The 14664-nt window shown below is 36.7% G+C and overlaps 1 protein-coding gene across 7 annotated transcripts in view; it reads right to left on the minus strand.

The window, feature by feature from the left end:
- Window positions 1–14664, minus strand: part of SLIT2 (slit guidance ligand 2) — a 349622-nt gene that overhangs the window by 106677 nt on the left and 228281 nt on the right. For 5 of the 7 annotated variants that reach the window (XM_038533593.1, XM_038533595.1, XM_038533591.1 and 2 more), the window contains 4 exons: window positions 14478–14549; window positions 11555–11718; window positions 10283–10294; window positions 9150–9288 (listed from right to left, as the gene is read on the minus strand). In XM_038533593.1, coding sequence (XP_038389521.1) covers window positions 9150–9288; window positions 10283–10294; window positions 11555–11718; window positions 14478–14549 — 387 coding nt within the window. The remainder of the gene's footprint in view (window positions 1–9149; window positions 9289–10282; window positions 10295–11554; window positions 11719–14477; window positions 14550–14664) is intronic. The other 2 variants (XM_038533594.1, XM_038533592.1) reach the window with 1 other exon arrangement.

Genomic DNA, 14664 nt, shown 5'->3' on the forward strand with positions numbered 1-14664 from the left:
ATGTGACACACACACGCACACATTATTCAGCCACAGAAAGAAAAAACATCTTGTCATTTGCAGCACAGATGAACCTGGAAGACATTATGCTAAGTGAAGTAAGTCAGAGAAAGACAAATATTGTAAGCTACCACTTGTAAGTGGAATCTTTAAAAAAAAAAAATGCTGATTTCATTGAAACAGAGAACAGAATGGTAGTTGCCAGGGGCTGTGGGGATGGGAAAATGGGAAGATGTAGGTCAAAGGCTACAAATTTTCAGTTATAAAGGAGTGAGTTCTGAGGCTCTAATGCACAGCATGGTGACTATAGTTAATAATATAACACTAAGAGTAGATCTTTGGTGTTCTCACCACACACACAAAGAGTTGACTATGTTGACTATGTGAGGTGATGGATGCATTAATTATCTTGATCTTGACAATCACTCCACAATATACACATTTATCAAGGCATCACATTGTGTATTTTAGATATATACAATTGCATTTATCAATTATTCCTCAATAAAATTGGGGTGGGGGAGAAGTTGAGAGAAACAGGTAATAATATTCTTATCATGAATACAGATTCTTAATAAAAACTGCATCCAATGGATATATGTAGCTTTTCAAAGATAACCATTTCACTATTTCATCCAATAGCAATTAAAGATTGTTCAAGATACACATATGAAATTGAAAATTCAGCCAAAATAAATATGAGTGCACTCCAGTATTATTAGTGAACTGAAAAATGGTCTATGGAACTACAAGTACAGTCGAATCTACAAATCAGTTTTGCACCATTTATCTTAACACTATTTTGCGGTGGAGCTCTCAGAGCTGCTGGAGGGATTACAGGAAGCATGGCTACTGATAACCCAGAACATGAAATGTTTGTTCCGACAGAACTTGATAGGGATCTTTGTTTTGTATACCGAACAATGAACTGGCTCTCTGCATTCTGTATGAAGCTAAATTACAAAGAAAGGTTTTTTTCTGGGTGCTTAATTAATGATAGAGTCATAAAATGAAAATTACAGAAGATATAATCCAGAAACTTGAGGAAGTAAAAATAAGAATGAACAAAGTTTGCATGAACATCTTCTTTTATACCAAATGACTACTCCTCCCATAAAATATATGGTCAGAAAGAAATCCTATTATTCTGTTTTCCTAACTGTAACTATGTGATTAGCACATAATCAGAACTCAATTGTTGACTTATGTACATATTTTGATGATGGCTTTATTTTGATCCTAGGATTGTTTATCTGATGACGTTTCTAGTCAAAATTACTTGATAGAAAAAAATCTAGGTTTTTTTATGAGACTTGGGGGGGATACGTATGAAATTTCTGCTATTTCCGCTATTGGAAGAATCTCAGAACCAAATATGTAAATTTAGTTCTAATTCTCTACATCAAAGTAGATAGGTAAAGTGATAGCTCCATATTTGAAATTAGGTTTGTGTAAAAATTACACAATTACCAAATTAAAAAATCAAAAAATTATTTTCCACGTTACAAAAGAATTAAAAGTTTTTTGCTAACGTTAGAGACTATGCAGCTTCCTGTGTTCTGTTTGAGCAGGTCTGAAGCAAGCTTCTTTATCATAAAAAAGGCCTTAACTATGATGCAAGATCCTTTTTTTTTTAAAGCACTAGGTCATAAATATTTCTACTAGACATAGAATATCAGAGTGCTGTCATCTCAGCCTGCAAAGCACAAAATTGTAAAAAATATAAAATTCAAAGCCAAAAGTCATGCTACATGCTAGCTAATTCTGTGAGTGGATCTGAAGTAAAAATATCAGGAGTGTAAAACTGCAAAATGCTAATCAGTGCTCCAGTAAAACTATCAACTGAAGTATTTTCACTCTTAAAATATTTTCTTGACTCTACCTACTTATCCTTGCACTTAATAATCCTTAAGTTGGACATATCTCTAAATTTTTAAACACTTTCAAAGTGAAACAATTAAATGCTTCTGCAGTGAAAACAATGTCCCTTTGAAATTATCAACCTACTTTTTATTTAGCAAGGCAAACTCAAATTACAGACTATTTCTTTCTTCCATATCAAATTACATTAAAAATGGTTATCATTTGCTTTATTTAGTTAATGCTGTCTAGATAGTGAAGTCAAGGTAATTTACCTGTTATAAAAATTAGTCAAACTGCATGCTCCATTTATTTTAAAAAATTTACTTTCAAAATCATGGCATATGAGAAGAAAATCATCCAATTATGCAACTTGATAGCTGTCCTACAGCTGAGACATTACTAAGTGCATGATAAATAATTAAACATTCACACTTGATTTCATAACTCTCTTAATAATCTAGTATAGAATGGGCAATTTAAAAACGTGTTAATCAAACCGAACTTTGGTATCCTTACCTATAGAAAATCAGATGACTTGGGCATACAGTATGGGGATCAATTTGGCAAGTAGTATTTATTAAAATTAAGGATTCAAAAATTTGGAAGGAGCAAATACGGAAATAGCCTGCAAAAAGGTTAAATGTATATGGGAAGAGTGTTTGTCTAAACAGAAATGGAGGAGAAACAAGCATTTTAAGTTGTATTCAGCATCATAAATGTAGATTGTAATAAAATAAAACGTTTAAGAGTCATCTTTTCTTTCACTTCTTTATGAATGTAAGTGATCCAGAGGAATCCAAAGAAGCAAAAGTACTCCCAAACCCCACATTGTGAATCTCTTTGAAAGAACCTTCTTTATTGCTAGCAGAGTAAAAGCAGACCAGTAGTCTACACAATAATGAGCTTCTTTTCCATTTTACCTATTTGATTAGCACATCCCAAAAAATGTATCATAGCTTCTCTGAATTTCTTTTTTTTTTTTTTTTTATTGCTTCTCTGAATTTCCAGTCCATCTCGAAAACACTGAATCATCCCTCAGAAGACCTGGGCTGACAACTTTGCTACCATCTTTTCTCCCATCCCATAATTTGAACCTCTCCCTGCCCTTCTTTGAACAAATAAAAGAATGTCTTGATTTCCAGTTTCTGAGCCCTAAACAAGGCAACCAAGAGTGAAGGCAGTAGGACATTGGAGTAAGCAAGATGTACTAAATTGTTACAATCTATGTTCTGTTTTCCATGATTTATGGAGCTTGTGCATAATGGTTTGAACAGGTGATATGCCACAGAAAATCCATAACGAGATTGAAGAGAACTAAATGTCTACTTTATAACGATCCATCATATCGTATTCAAAATTTTATATCTCAAACATGACTTAAGAAATTAATTCCGAGGATTTGATATATAGAGAATCAATTTACTAATAATAATTCTGCTGCCATGGGCCAGATCATGTAAGACTTGCCTCAGGCATTCCATCTGTATGAAAAGCAGGTTTTATCCAGCAGAGTTCAAAGCAGCAAAGTGCTGGGAAGATCTCAGCGGGGGTGGGGTGAAGGCAACAGATTCTTTTAAAGTTACTTTATCTTTTGCTATTACACTTTCTATTTGTCCCTCTTTATCAGTCCACATAGCTTTGTCAGATTTTCTATTTACTATGAAGAATGGAGGTTTGGCGGCTCTCGCAAGCCTGTCCTTGTCTCCAACACTGTCCTTCTCCTGGTCCCCACTACACTAAGCGTCGGCGTGGACGTGGTGAGGAACACAGACACAGTCCTGCCCTCAGTTTGCAGTCGATTCAGGAGAGCCTGACATTAATCTAAATACGAAATTACACCATGACAAGTTCTATGCAGGTAAGATCCAGGGAGGTCTGAGAATACTTGACAGAGAATAGGAGAGACGACACTCCAGTAGTTGCCCGTAGAAAGCAACATGAAACAGCGCTCATTCTTGGTCAAGTTATTATACCTTAACACCTGTCTTTATGCTCCCTCTATGTTCTCTTCTTGTGGAAGTCTCTCAAAGCTTCTCTTGCCCTGTTTTTCCGAGTGTCAGTCTTCTGATTTTTTTTAATTCTCTCTTCTACAACGTCCCCATAAGCCCGCGTCATGTTTACCTCTCTTTTGCAGCTAGATCAATGAAAGAGCATGAGCTCTGGAATCAAATACATCTCAGATTGAGGCTAGTTTAGCCATTTCACAATTGAAACACCTTAAATACAATTTCTTAATATTTTTGGCCTCATTAAAAAACAACACCAAACAAAAAGACCCCAGTGGACTGAAGTCAGTCTTTGAGGGATTTGAGGTAAACGTCTACAGGCTTCATTATAGAAGAAACATGGCCTTAGAGAAAGAAGACCTCTACGACTCATCTGTAGGATGGCTGGATCAATGAACATATCTAGAGAAGGAGGTTACCTATTAGATACTGACTGGGTCAGCCTAGAAGAGAGAAAAAGGAGCTTTCAGACACCTGCAGAGAGTGGAATCCAAGTCAGTATGGGGAGCAGGCAAATTTAATGAATTAATTTTAAGTACCGTAGCCCCATTTTTAGCCCTTTCCATTAACTATCCTTAATGTTAATCAACTCTTACTGTATGCTTAAAAAGCCCTCTTTTTTTTTTTTTTTCTACAGGGAGTCTGTGGGCCATTCCTTCAGTTTTTATTTTTCAGTTTTGTTTAATATAGCTCCTTTTAATTATTTTTTTAAATATCTTATTTTTATTTTTATTTTACATAGGCTCTATGCCCAACATGGGACTTGAATTCACGGCCCTAAGATCGAGAGTCAGATGCTCCACTGACTGAGCCAGCGAGGCACCTCTAGCTCCTTTTGGGGATAAATTTGCTGTGAACGCTTACATTATACATTCACCCAATAAATATTTATTTTATATTTATCAAGTGGCTATTAGGTGCCACGTATTTGATTTGTTGCTGGGCATTCAGTGATGATCAGAACAGAACCAGTTCCTGCCTCTGCCTTCACAGAGCTTCTACTTCAGTAGGGATGACAGGTGTTTAAATGAATCCACACAATATATATATTATATATATATATATATATATATTATATATATATAAACAAACAAAACAAAATGTAATAGTTAGGTGCAGTCAAAATAAGATTCCTAGCCTACAGATGGGATGACAGATTCTGGATCGTCGTCAGGCCGTTAGGATGATGAGGCCTCGTGGAGAAATCCACTAACATTTATCTGGCATGTGTTCTCCTGCATTAGTTTTCTACTCTATTTAATTTCCATCAATACCCCCATCAAAAGCCAATGAGAAGATCACAGGATATAATGTGTGTATAGCACCCAACGCTGTTAGATAAATGCTGGTCTCTTTCTAGTCCTCCTTCTACAAATTATTCCAGCTGCGACTTTAAAAGAACACTTCCCATCTCACTTAACAAATAAGTGTTTGAGAGAATACCAGAAGTGTGAAATTACAGTTGTAAGCACAACGCAGAAGAAAGAAAAGGATGAGTCAAGCTTTTCTACCTAGAATCACAGGCAGTAGATCACTCCTACTTGTAGCACATACATACTTTCTTTTTGTTAGAATTATATGAGGCAGTTGCAGGAATAAAAAGGCAAAGCACATACAGAAGTTAAATGAAATGTCTGACAAACTGCGGGAAAGAAATTCTACTTATAATTTACGGTAAAATCCAGAATAAAAATTATTTGAAAAATATGGAGGGAGCTTATAAATTTCAGCTCATCGTGTATTAAAAAACTGAAATCTATAAAAATGAAAAAAAAGAAGATGTTGTATAGCTTTACTTCCACATCTTATGAATCTTACTGATGTTCTTTATACTAATAAAAATAAAAGAGTAATAAAAGAAATGAGTTACTAAGCTGCTAAGTTATGCCAGTATAATGAATGGTAATGGGGTATTTTGTTGGAGTTGAAGATCAATATGATTTATTACCAGATGCTCTACTGATAAAGCTGATAATGTAATAATCAGAGAAGTGAAATTCACCTAGAGCTTCACAGATGTTGTCATCTCTACTTATAAATTTAATTTATTGTAGCTTTATCTGATACACCACCTCCTCAATACGGGCAGAGCCGATGGGACGTATTATTCAGTATAACTTTTATGTTACTAAATTTCACGATAATACAAAATCTATAGAGCATACAAAATAGAAGAAATGCTCTGTTGTAAAAAAATAGACTACATGAGATAAACAACTTTAAATGTCTCACATTGCTTTCGCTCTGTTGTATCTACAGCTCACTGTTCTTTTGTCAGCCCACGGCGGTGTTTTGTTCTTTCCCGTAACCAGGACTGGATCCACCCACTCCCATGTCCAGGACCATCACGCTCCCACTAATTCTCACACTCTCATCTCTCTCTCTCTAACCCCACTGTCTCTGACTTCCTAATGACTGCAGCTTTCTGCATCTTCAAATCAGTCCACGTCTGTCCTTCACAGAGACAACTGTCTTTTAAAACAAAACAAAACAACAAAAACAAAAAACCCTTTCTTAGCCAAGCTAAGCCCCTTTCTCTCTGATCTATTCTGGCCCTCTGCTGTTCTTACTTGGTTCTCTTCTATTGCTCTCATTGACCATTCCGTGGATTAAGCCATCAGCTTTTATCTTAAAATCTTTGCCTCAAGTCCTGGTCTGGCACCAAATCCTTATAGTTTGTATTTTAGCACCTCCAAACATCCAGTTGGCACTTCAGGGTTTCACAAATTTTGTTTACCATCATCTTCCTTTCCAGTTTTTGCCCTGCCCTTCAGCTTCTTATATACAATGACACAACCACCATTCCTCTATCCCTCATACTTGAAATTCTGGCACCATCTTTGGTTCATTTTTCTCCTTTAGTCCCTCATCTCACCAAATGCCCGATCCCATGAATTCTGCTCCTATATTAACGACCGTACCCACTTCCACATCGTCATTCCTACAGCTACTTTGCGCCTGCTCTTAGGACATCTCCCCTTAATCAACATGAGAGCTGTCCAAGGAGGCTTCATGCCTGGCGGTCTGTCCTTTGCTAAACACACAGCTGTCAGATTAACCTGACGGATTCTGAAGATTCAGACTAAAAGTCCTATATTCAGATGCATTCCAAATAAAGATTTAGGTCCTTCTAGTATCAAGGCCCTCCATGAATTCGTTCTGACCCACCTTTCCAGCTTTATTTTCCTGCGCCCCCATGGGCTCCAAATGCCACCCTGAGCTCCTGTTTGGTTGTGTCTTGCATTTCCATTCTTACTGCCTATGCTTACAATGTCCTGTTCATTTTGAAAGCCCCTTTCCTCATTTTTGCATTTCTGTTCACTACCCATCCTTCAAGGCCTACCTCAGATGTCACTTCTTATATGAAGGCTTCAATGACTGAAGTATTGCTGACTGGGATACTACTCTATACTAAACACAAAAAGCTCTACGTGTGTTATTTCACTCCAAATTAAGAACAACCCTTAGTTTCAGACAAGGGGACAGTCTCACAGAAGATAAATACCTTGCTATGATCTCACAGATAGTGAATGGTTCTAACTATGTAGGTTGCTGCCTTTCATGAGCCACTGTCACTGGACCTCCACTTTCTGCCTCTGTGTAACTACCTAGAACTTCCTTTGTTCCTCTCTTACGACATGTATTAATTTGTACCTAATTTCATAGCTTTTAATTTCCATGTCAGGTTTGCGAGTCACTTGATGGAAGATCTCTGGACAATCCCTGCTGCCATTTCTATAGTAAGTGTTTACTTAAAAAATGCTCTTGCCTGGATAGATGAATATACTAGTCTCCCATATGAAAACTTACTATGTCTTTCTACTATCTAGTTCATCCTATATTACATCTTCTAACTAAAATAAAAGTCCTTCCCTAATCTGCAGCTTGAAGATTATATGGAGATGTCTTTCTGAGGCATTATTTTCCATGACGTGCCAACATGCTCCTATTATACTAATTAGGCTCAACTGTACAATCTCTAAAATGGGACGCTCACCACCACCACCTCTGTCCTTCGTTCCTGAGACTTCTCTTTGCTGAGATGTCATTTGCCCCTTCCAAAACCATTTATTATCCTTTTCCCAAAGGTCAGCTAAAAAAATACTTATAAATGCCTTCTATGAGCAAAATTAAAATTCCAATGACAATAATATTATGAGCACACGTTATTTCATGTCTGTGTCAAACCTCCACAGATTCCAGAGTCTTTATAGATGATCACGTCTTACGCTGCAAAGCTCTAAACATACTTTTAAGCACTCATTAGATACTTTAAATATCATTAGTGGATCTTGTGAATTAAAGTTAGTCTTACATAAAGCAAATGAAAGCGGCTAACAGACAAAACATTAATAGTTTTGAAAAATAATTTTGTGCCTACTACGTAAACTTCTATGAAGTTAGTCTTACTTTTATCATTTCAACCTAAAATGCCCTAAACTGTTTATTTGTCTGTTAAGAATTGGCCTTTAAAACAACACCGTGATAGGCTCAGCGGTTAAGAGGTGTTGTCTCAGTTAATGGATACTGAGATTTTTCCCTACTGCTTCCTTCTCAAGGTGCGAAAAGCAGTTCATTTTACATCTTACATGACCTTGTTTTACCCACAGGACTTCTATTTGGCAGAACAAATGCACAAAGCAGCTGCATACAAAATAGAAATACTTTGTCAAGACGATTTTACTTTTGATAGAGATAGGCTCCTATAAGTTAAAATGCTCAGTAATTAAAAAATCTTATATATGCTGACTTGATGATTTTATCCTTTTTTTTTAAAAAAAAAACATTTTGTGATAGACCATACAGTAGTGCAAACAAAATAGTGAAACTGCATTTTAAGACATGAGCTCTTGAGGAGGGAGAACATCATCTAGTTACACTGTTTCTATGATTTATTCCCCCAGTTTGATCCTTCTATTGTTTCCTCACTGCAAGCTAGACATGGGCAGGAGGAGCAGATCTACAGACCCAAATGGTCAGACTATGAACAACTGCTTACTTTTCCGGAATAACCTAATAAGACCTTCCCAAGCAAAGGGAATACTATGTATCCTTCAAATGCATTCCTTTGCAATCTATCTACATTAAAGAAAGAGAAATCCTGGCCCCTCCAACGAGATGTCTCCTGAATCAGAGCCAGGCCCAACAGAACTCTGAAAGGAGTATTTGTCTAAAGTAATCGATCCCAGTTGCCTTCAATAAACCCAGAATCTCTAGAGGAAGTCATGGTTTGGGTCACTGTGGAGGTGGAGAGATGAGAGGAAATTTCAGGGCACCTACATTTCTGTGATGGTCTCTGGCAGGTTCGTGGGGATCTCAGTGAGACCTTTCCCACGACAGTCTACGATATTGTTGCTACAGGTACAAGCGGCTGGACAATGCAGGACGCTGCAAGAAGGAGCCATGAAGGACTGGTGGCCTGCAAGAGAAACAAACAGCAATGGTATTTACTCTCCTGCAATTGCTAATTGTGAAACACATGAGCTTAATCTCAAACAACAAAGCATGATATTTAACAGAAATTAATTTCTCTAAATACCTGAGCATAAAATCAGTCTTCCATTTTTCTAAGATATATTTTAGGAAGCATGCATTTATGGCTCTGGGTCAACACTCAGATAAAGCAAATGAGATTCTTAGAATTATGAAAATGATAATTTTTCAGACTTGAAATAATTGTTGAGAAAGGCTAAACTCAGACCTGAAACTGGAATTTGATTACTAACTATTCTGAGTTAAAAAAAAAAAAAAAAAAAAAAAAAAAAAAGCAGCAGTTTCAGACTAACCTACATTTCATTTCTGTTAAGCTTAAATAAAGTTTGGTCTTTATTAAAGTCAGGTGGCATAACTTACTTTCCTTCAAAAAAAAAAAAAAAGAAAGGAAAACAGTAACATTTTCCTCTTAGAAGATGTAAGTGTTGATTCTCAATAAGTAATCATGCATCGGTAAATGTGTGGAAAATTAAATCTCATCAAGTTTGATGTCTTGAGAAGGCCTGCACTTCCTCTGAAGTTATTGTAAGAAGTGGTAACATGCCATTCCATAATTGTTAATCTAGATAGTTCTCTCATTTGGCTTCGCGTGGCCTACAGCTTTTAGCGTGAGTGGTTACCTGCAGACGTGTATTTTCACTACTCAGTATTTGGAAACAAAACAGTTTTGAAATGCGAGTTCACTGTTGGAATGATGAGCAACAGAATGTCGGCCGTGTTGTGTGAATGGGCATCTGCACACATCTGCTAGCAGGGCAGGGCCGACCCTCTCTGATCTGCAGCAGGAGGGCCTGAGCGGTCGTGTGCCCCAGGGAGAGGCTGCAGGCTCCCTACTAACCCAAGCCCTCTGAACAAGCTCTCAGAGTTTACAAAATAATAATAATAATAAATCTCAGTCTAAAAAAGAAACGTGAACTTGCCTTCTTCCTCATCTAGAAAACAGGAAGGGAAAAGCGAAGAGAGAAAAAAGTGGTTAGTAACGAACGGTTAGTCATTTCATTATTTAATTTTTTTAAAAAGCAATCAGGCCTAACGAGAACATTCCATGACATTGTAAGAAACTTTTGTCTGGGTTATAAAAAGTGTGGAAAAATACACAGAAAGTTCTAAAAGATAACAATAAATCCAAATCCTATGCTAATACTTTCTGTTCCTCCTCGAAGGAACTGTTTGTGAGGCATTATATATTATTTAGAAATTTTGTATTATTGTATTTTGAACAGATACTTCTGAAGCAGAACCAGCCCTCTATTTATAAAATAAGATACGGGTTAATGTGTATCAGATACTATTGACAAGTCATTTTATAAATAAATACAAGCATAAATATCAATATATATGAGTCGGTAATCAGACTGCCTAGCTTGAGGTCCTTGGACTCAGCTATGTGATCCTGCACCAGGCTACTTAGTATTCTTTTTCTGCATTTATTTTTTTTTCTTTTTCTGCATTTGTATCTCTAATATAAAGATACTACATTTCACTAGAGTTGTCATGAGGGAGGTAAAATGAAGTGTATATATATAGAGATATATATATATTATAAGTATATATATATACACACACATATATATATATAAAATTGAAGTATATATATAATTGAAGAAATATATATGAAATACCTAGATTGGCACTCAAACATATAGAAAGCACTAAGTGAATGTGACTTACTAATATTTTACATAGTCCGCACCTTATTTTTGTTTCCAGATTTTCATCATTAAAGCTAGTCATTCATCTCTTAGAAGTAGAAGTGAACCACTAGTATTCGTGAAAAGTGCTTTGCCACTCTGCAACTATTGTTGGGCTACTTTTTTAAACGTCCCAGCAGGGACCCAGTATTAACCATATTTCCAATTGTTGGCAAAAACGTAGATATAAATTATTACCTAACGGGAAAATAAGTACGAACAGAACTAAAATCTAGGCGTTTCCCATATATCTACAGGAGTGAAAATTGAGAAATCTTTCATCATAACATCAGGACAAGGAACCTGTAATTGCCAATCATGCACAAACGTCTTAGAACCTATTATCAGCATCGCTAAAACCGAGGATTTCCAAGGGATGATGAGTGCGCAATTGCACATGTAAGTGAGCAACACGGAAACTTTTAAAGCATGCATTCTTCGCAGCTCACCGACAAAGTAGCATAAGATAATAGGACAACAGAAAGGTTCTTTCTCCCTTACCACTGCAGACAAATTCGCGTTTTTGAACCTCGGCTACGTTATGACCCCTCAGGTGGGATGGGCCCATACACTGAGTGTAGAGACCAACCCGGGGCCTTTGGCGCAGCCAGTCAGAAAGCCAGGCCAGGTGGCAGTCGCAATACAGATTGTTTGAATGCAGCCGACTGGAGAAGAAAAAGACAAATTGAAAGCAAAAAAAAAAAAAAAAAAAAAAACAACAGTAAATAGTTACTTTAAAAACTGAAAAATGGACCAATAATACATAACTTTACTACTTAACATGCTCGTAGACAAGACTTAGGAAGTCCCGATCGAATGAGTTTTCTAAAAACTGAACTCGTTTACAGCCACAGAATCACGTTTCCCTTCCTTTACCTCTGAGCTAAGCAAACTCGCAGGAGCTTGAGCCCGACCATAAAAATGGTTTTCCTGTGTTCGCTCAAAAGGGCAGAGAGAAACAGATTTGTCCAAGGCAAATGGCTCTGCGGTCCCAGTACACTGACAGCCAACGGGGCTGGCTGGGGGAATGGGGAGGTAAGGGGCAGGGAATGGGCGGGGGCACGTTAGTAAAAGTCGGGGCTCCCAGGAGGAATTATCAGTTCGCCCTGCCGTTGTTAGTTTCTGTAGGAAGTGCTTGCAAAATCTTTTTAGCAGGTCACTCCTGTTTTTTTGCTGAATAAGAGAGAATAATAATTCAATCTAAAACACTTCTTTCACGTCCCTATTCTGATTTCCTTCTTTTTGTTTAATAGCAGAAAAAGGGATTAGCTGCTTTTGGCTCTTGGGACCCCATCCTCAAAGAGCAGGAACTGAAATGAAAAGACATAAACGGCCGGGAGTGAAGGAATTAAGTGAGCCCCCCTCTCTGTGTTGGCAGGGATCCACACCAGAGCATGGATCCATTCCAAGTGGCAAATAGCACTTTTCCATTAATAAAATATCAGACAAATGTATCCACTAAATTAGGTAAATGACTTCAAATTGGCTTTTATGTTTTCTCAAACTAAAGAAAAGGACATCCTAAGCTATAAATCAAAGCATCATTTCCAGAATCATCCGTGACACAGTAATACCATTTTAGTCCTTTTTAGCTGATGTGTTCAATTCTAACCCAATAACAGTAATGGATATTAAAACATGGAACTCAGTCCAGAAAGATAATTGGACCATAAAAATGGAATTTTTAAGTAGCAGTGATAATATAGAATAATGAAACAACCAAAGCAAGGGAATTTCAAGTTAGACGACTGCTTTACATTCTCCTTGAGCCTGTAGGTATGGAACAGACGGTCTTGCATCAAAACTTAGACGGCGTGCCGCAGGACAAAAAGCTACATTTTGCGAAAGCTGGGTGACCTCCAGCTCAGTTTGCTTGGAAGTCAGAATGGCATCCTTTGGAAGCCACACCGCACGCTCCACGCTCCACCTCATCGTTCTAGAAATATTTCCATAAACCAAACCATAAACCAAGCACGTTACAATGACTCAATAAGGTGTGAGCGAATTTGAAATAAGAACACAAAACTTTAAAAACCTGGTTAGCAAGACGAACTACGATGGATTTCTATATGGAAATAAGGCACACCATCAAAAATGCAGATGATCGATGTTTCTGCAGTCTCATTTCTTTGCCACGTAAGAACTCGCTCACTTTGCTTTTTTAAAAAATTAGCTGAAGTTCATGATTAAGAAACTAACTTCACCAAATACAGTCTGAGTGACTTGGTATGTTCATTTGGTCAGATTTAGGCACTCCAAGAAAATGAAATTCCTCTTCTTCTTTTTTTTTTTTTTTTTTAGAAAATGAAATTTTTAATAGCCATGCTCCTATTTTTGATGAAAGCTAGTCAGTTCATAACTAACATTAATGCACATACGATGTTAGCTATATCTACATACTTTCAGGACTCCTCTATTTTGTTAAATCAAATTCCAAGGGAACAGTAATGACGTATTGTATCATACATAGATCACCATATTTTAGTGATCAAAAAAAAGGGGGGGCATTTAGAATGGTATCACCTACTTCATTAAAAAACTGGCAATTCAAATGATTTCATTCAAGAGAAAACTGCAATGTCATAGATTTCCCAGTGATAAACCATTGTAAACTGAAAATCATTTTGAAAACCCAGTTAATATATACACAATCTACTGAAAAACACATTATTATTTTTTTTTTATCAAGAAATTCAATGCTTCGCTTATGTTTCCCACCATTTCCCGCATGTTGTATGTAACGTAGTTTCGAGGTCAAGGTGATCCCAAACCCAGTTCAAATGAGATTTATCTCTGAAAATGCTTTAACGAACTGTCCCCACCCTGGGCTTTAAGGATTAAGTTTTCCCCGAGAGGAAAAAAAATACACATTATCTGTAGCAAAGAGTTTGAGATCAGGTGTATATTCACCTAAAACATTTTAATGTTTACCTCCTGGAAAGGTATTTCTAAATATAAATGTTGCCACGACCTTAGTTACAGAAGGACTAAAAGGGTGATGTTGTAATTTTACATTACAAAGAATGTAGGAGAGCCAGTTTAGCTTTATTAGGTCTGCTGGCTGTACAGTAATAAAATCATAAAGATTTACCATTTATCATTTCTGACAGCCAATCAAGGAGCCTTACATTTCTTAATGAAATGTGACCTCCAACAATAGCTCAAAGTAAACGTCCCTCCTCCCCAAATTCCCATCATGCATATCATTTAAAGGGAAGCGTTCAGGTTTTCAGAATAATAGTTCATTTACTCCAATATCATGTATGTAGCACTTTTTAAAAAAGTGGTGTTTTCATCTCATAACGAACTCGCGATCCTGTTCTTTGTTTACTAAAAATAGTACGCTAGGGGAAGCCTTAATTGATTAAATTGACCTTTATAAATATAGTCCTAAGTATAAAGTATATAAGTCCCATATACTTACAAAGTCCTAAGTTTAGGCATATGGTTGAAACTTGCCACAGAAAGTCTAGTAATGTTGTTATTGTTGAGAGTGCTGTAGGATAAAAAAAAAAAAAAAAAAGTTAGACATTTTAGATAATGAAAATTCACTGATTATGCTCTATAATCCTAGAGAGAGCACCTGCCTGGTGGAGACGGCATAAAGAGCG

This window comes from Canis lupus, chromosome 3 (assembly GCF_011100685.1).
Source record: "Canis lupus familiaris isolate Mischka breed German Shepherd chromosome 3, alternate assembly UU_Cfam_GSD_1.0, whole genome shotgun sequence".
Classification (NCBI taxonomy): domain Eukaryota; kingdom Metazoa; phylum Chordata; class Mammalia; order Carnivora; family Canidae; genus Canis; species Canis lupus.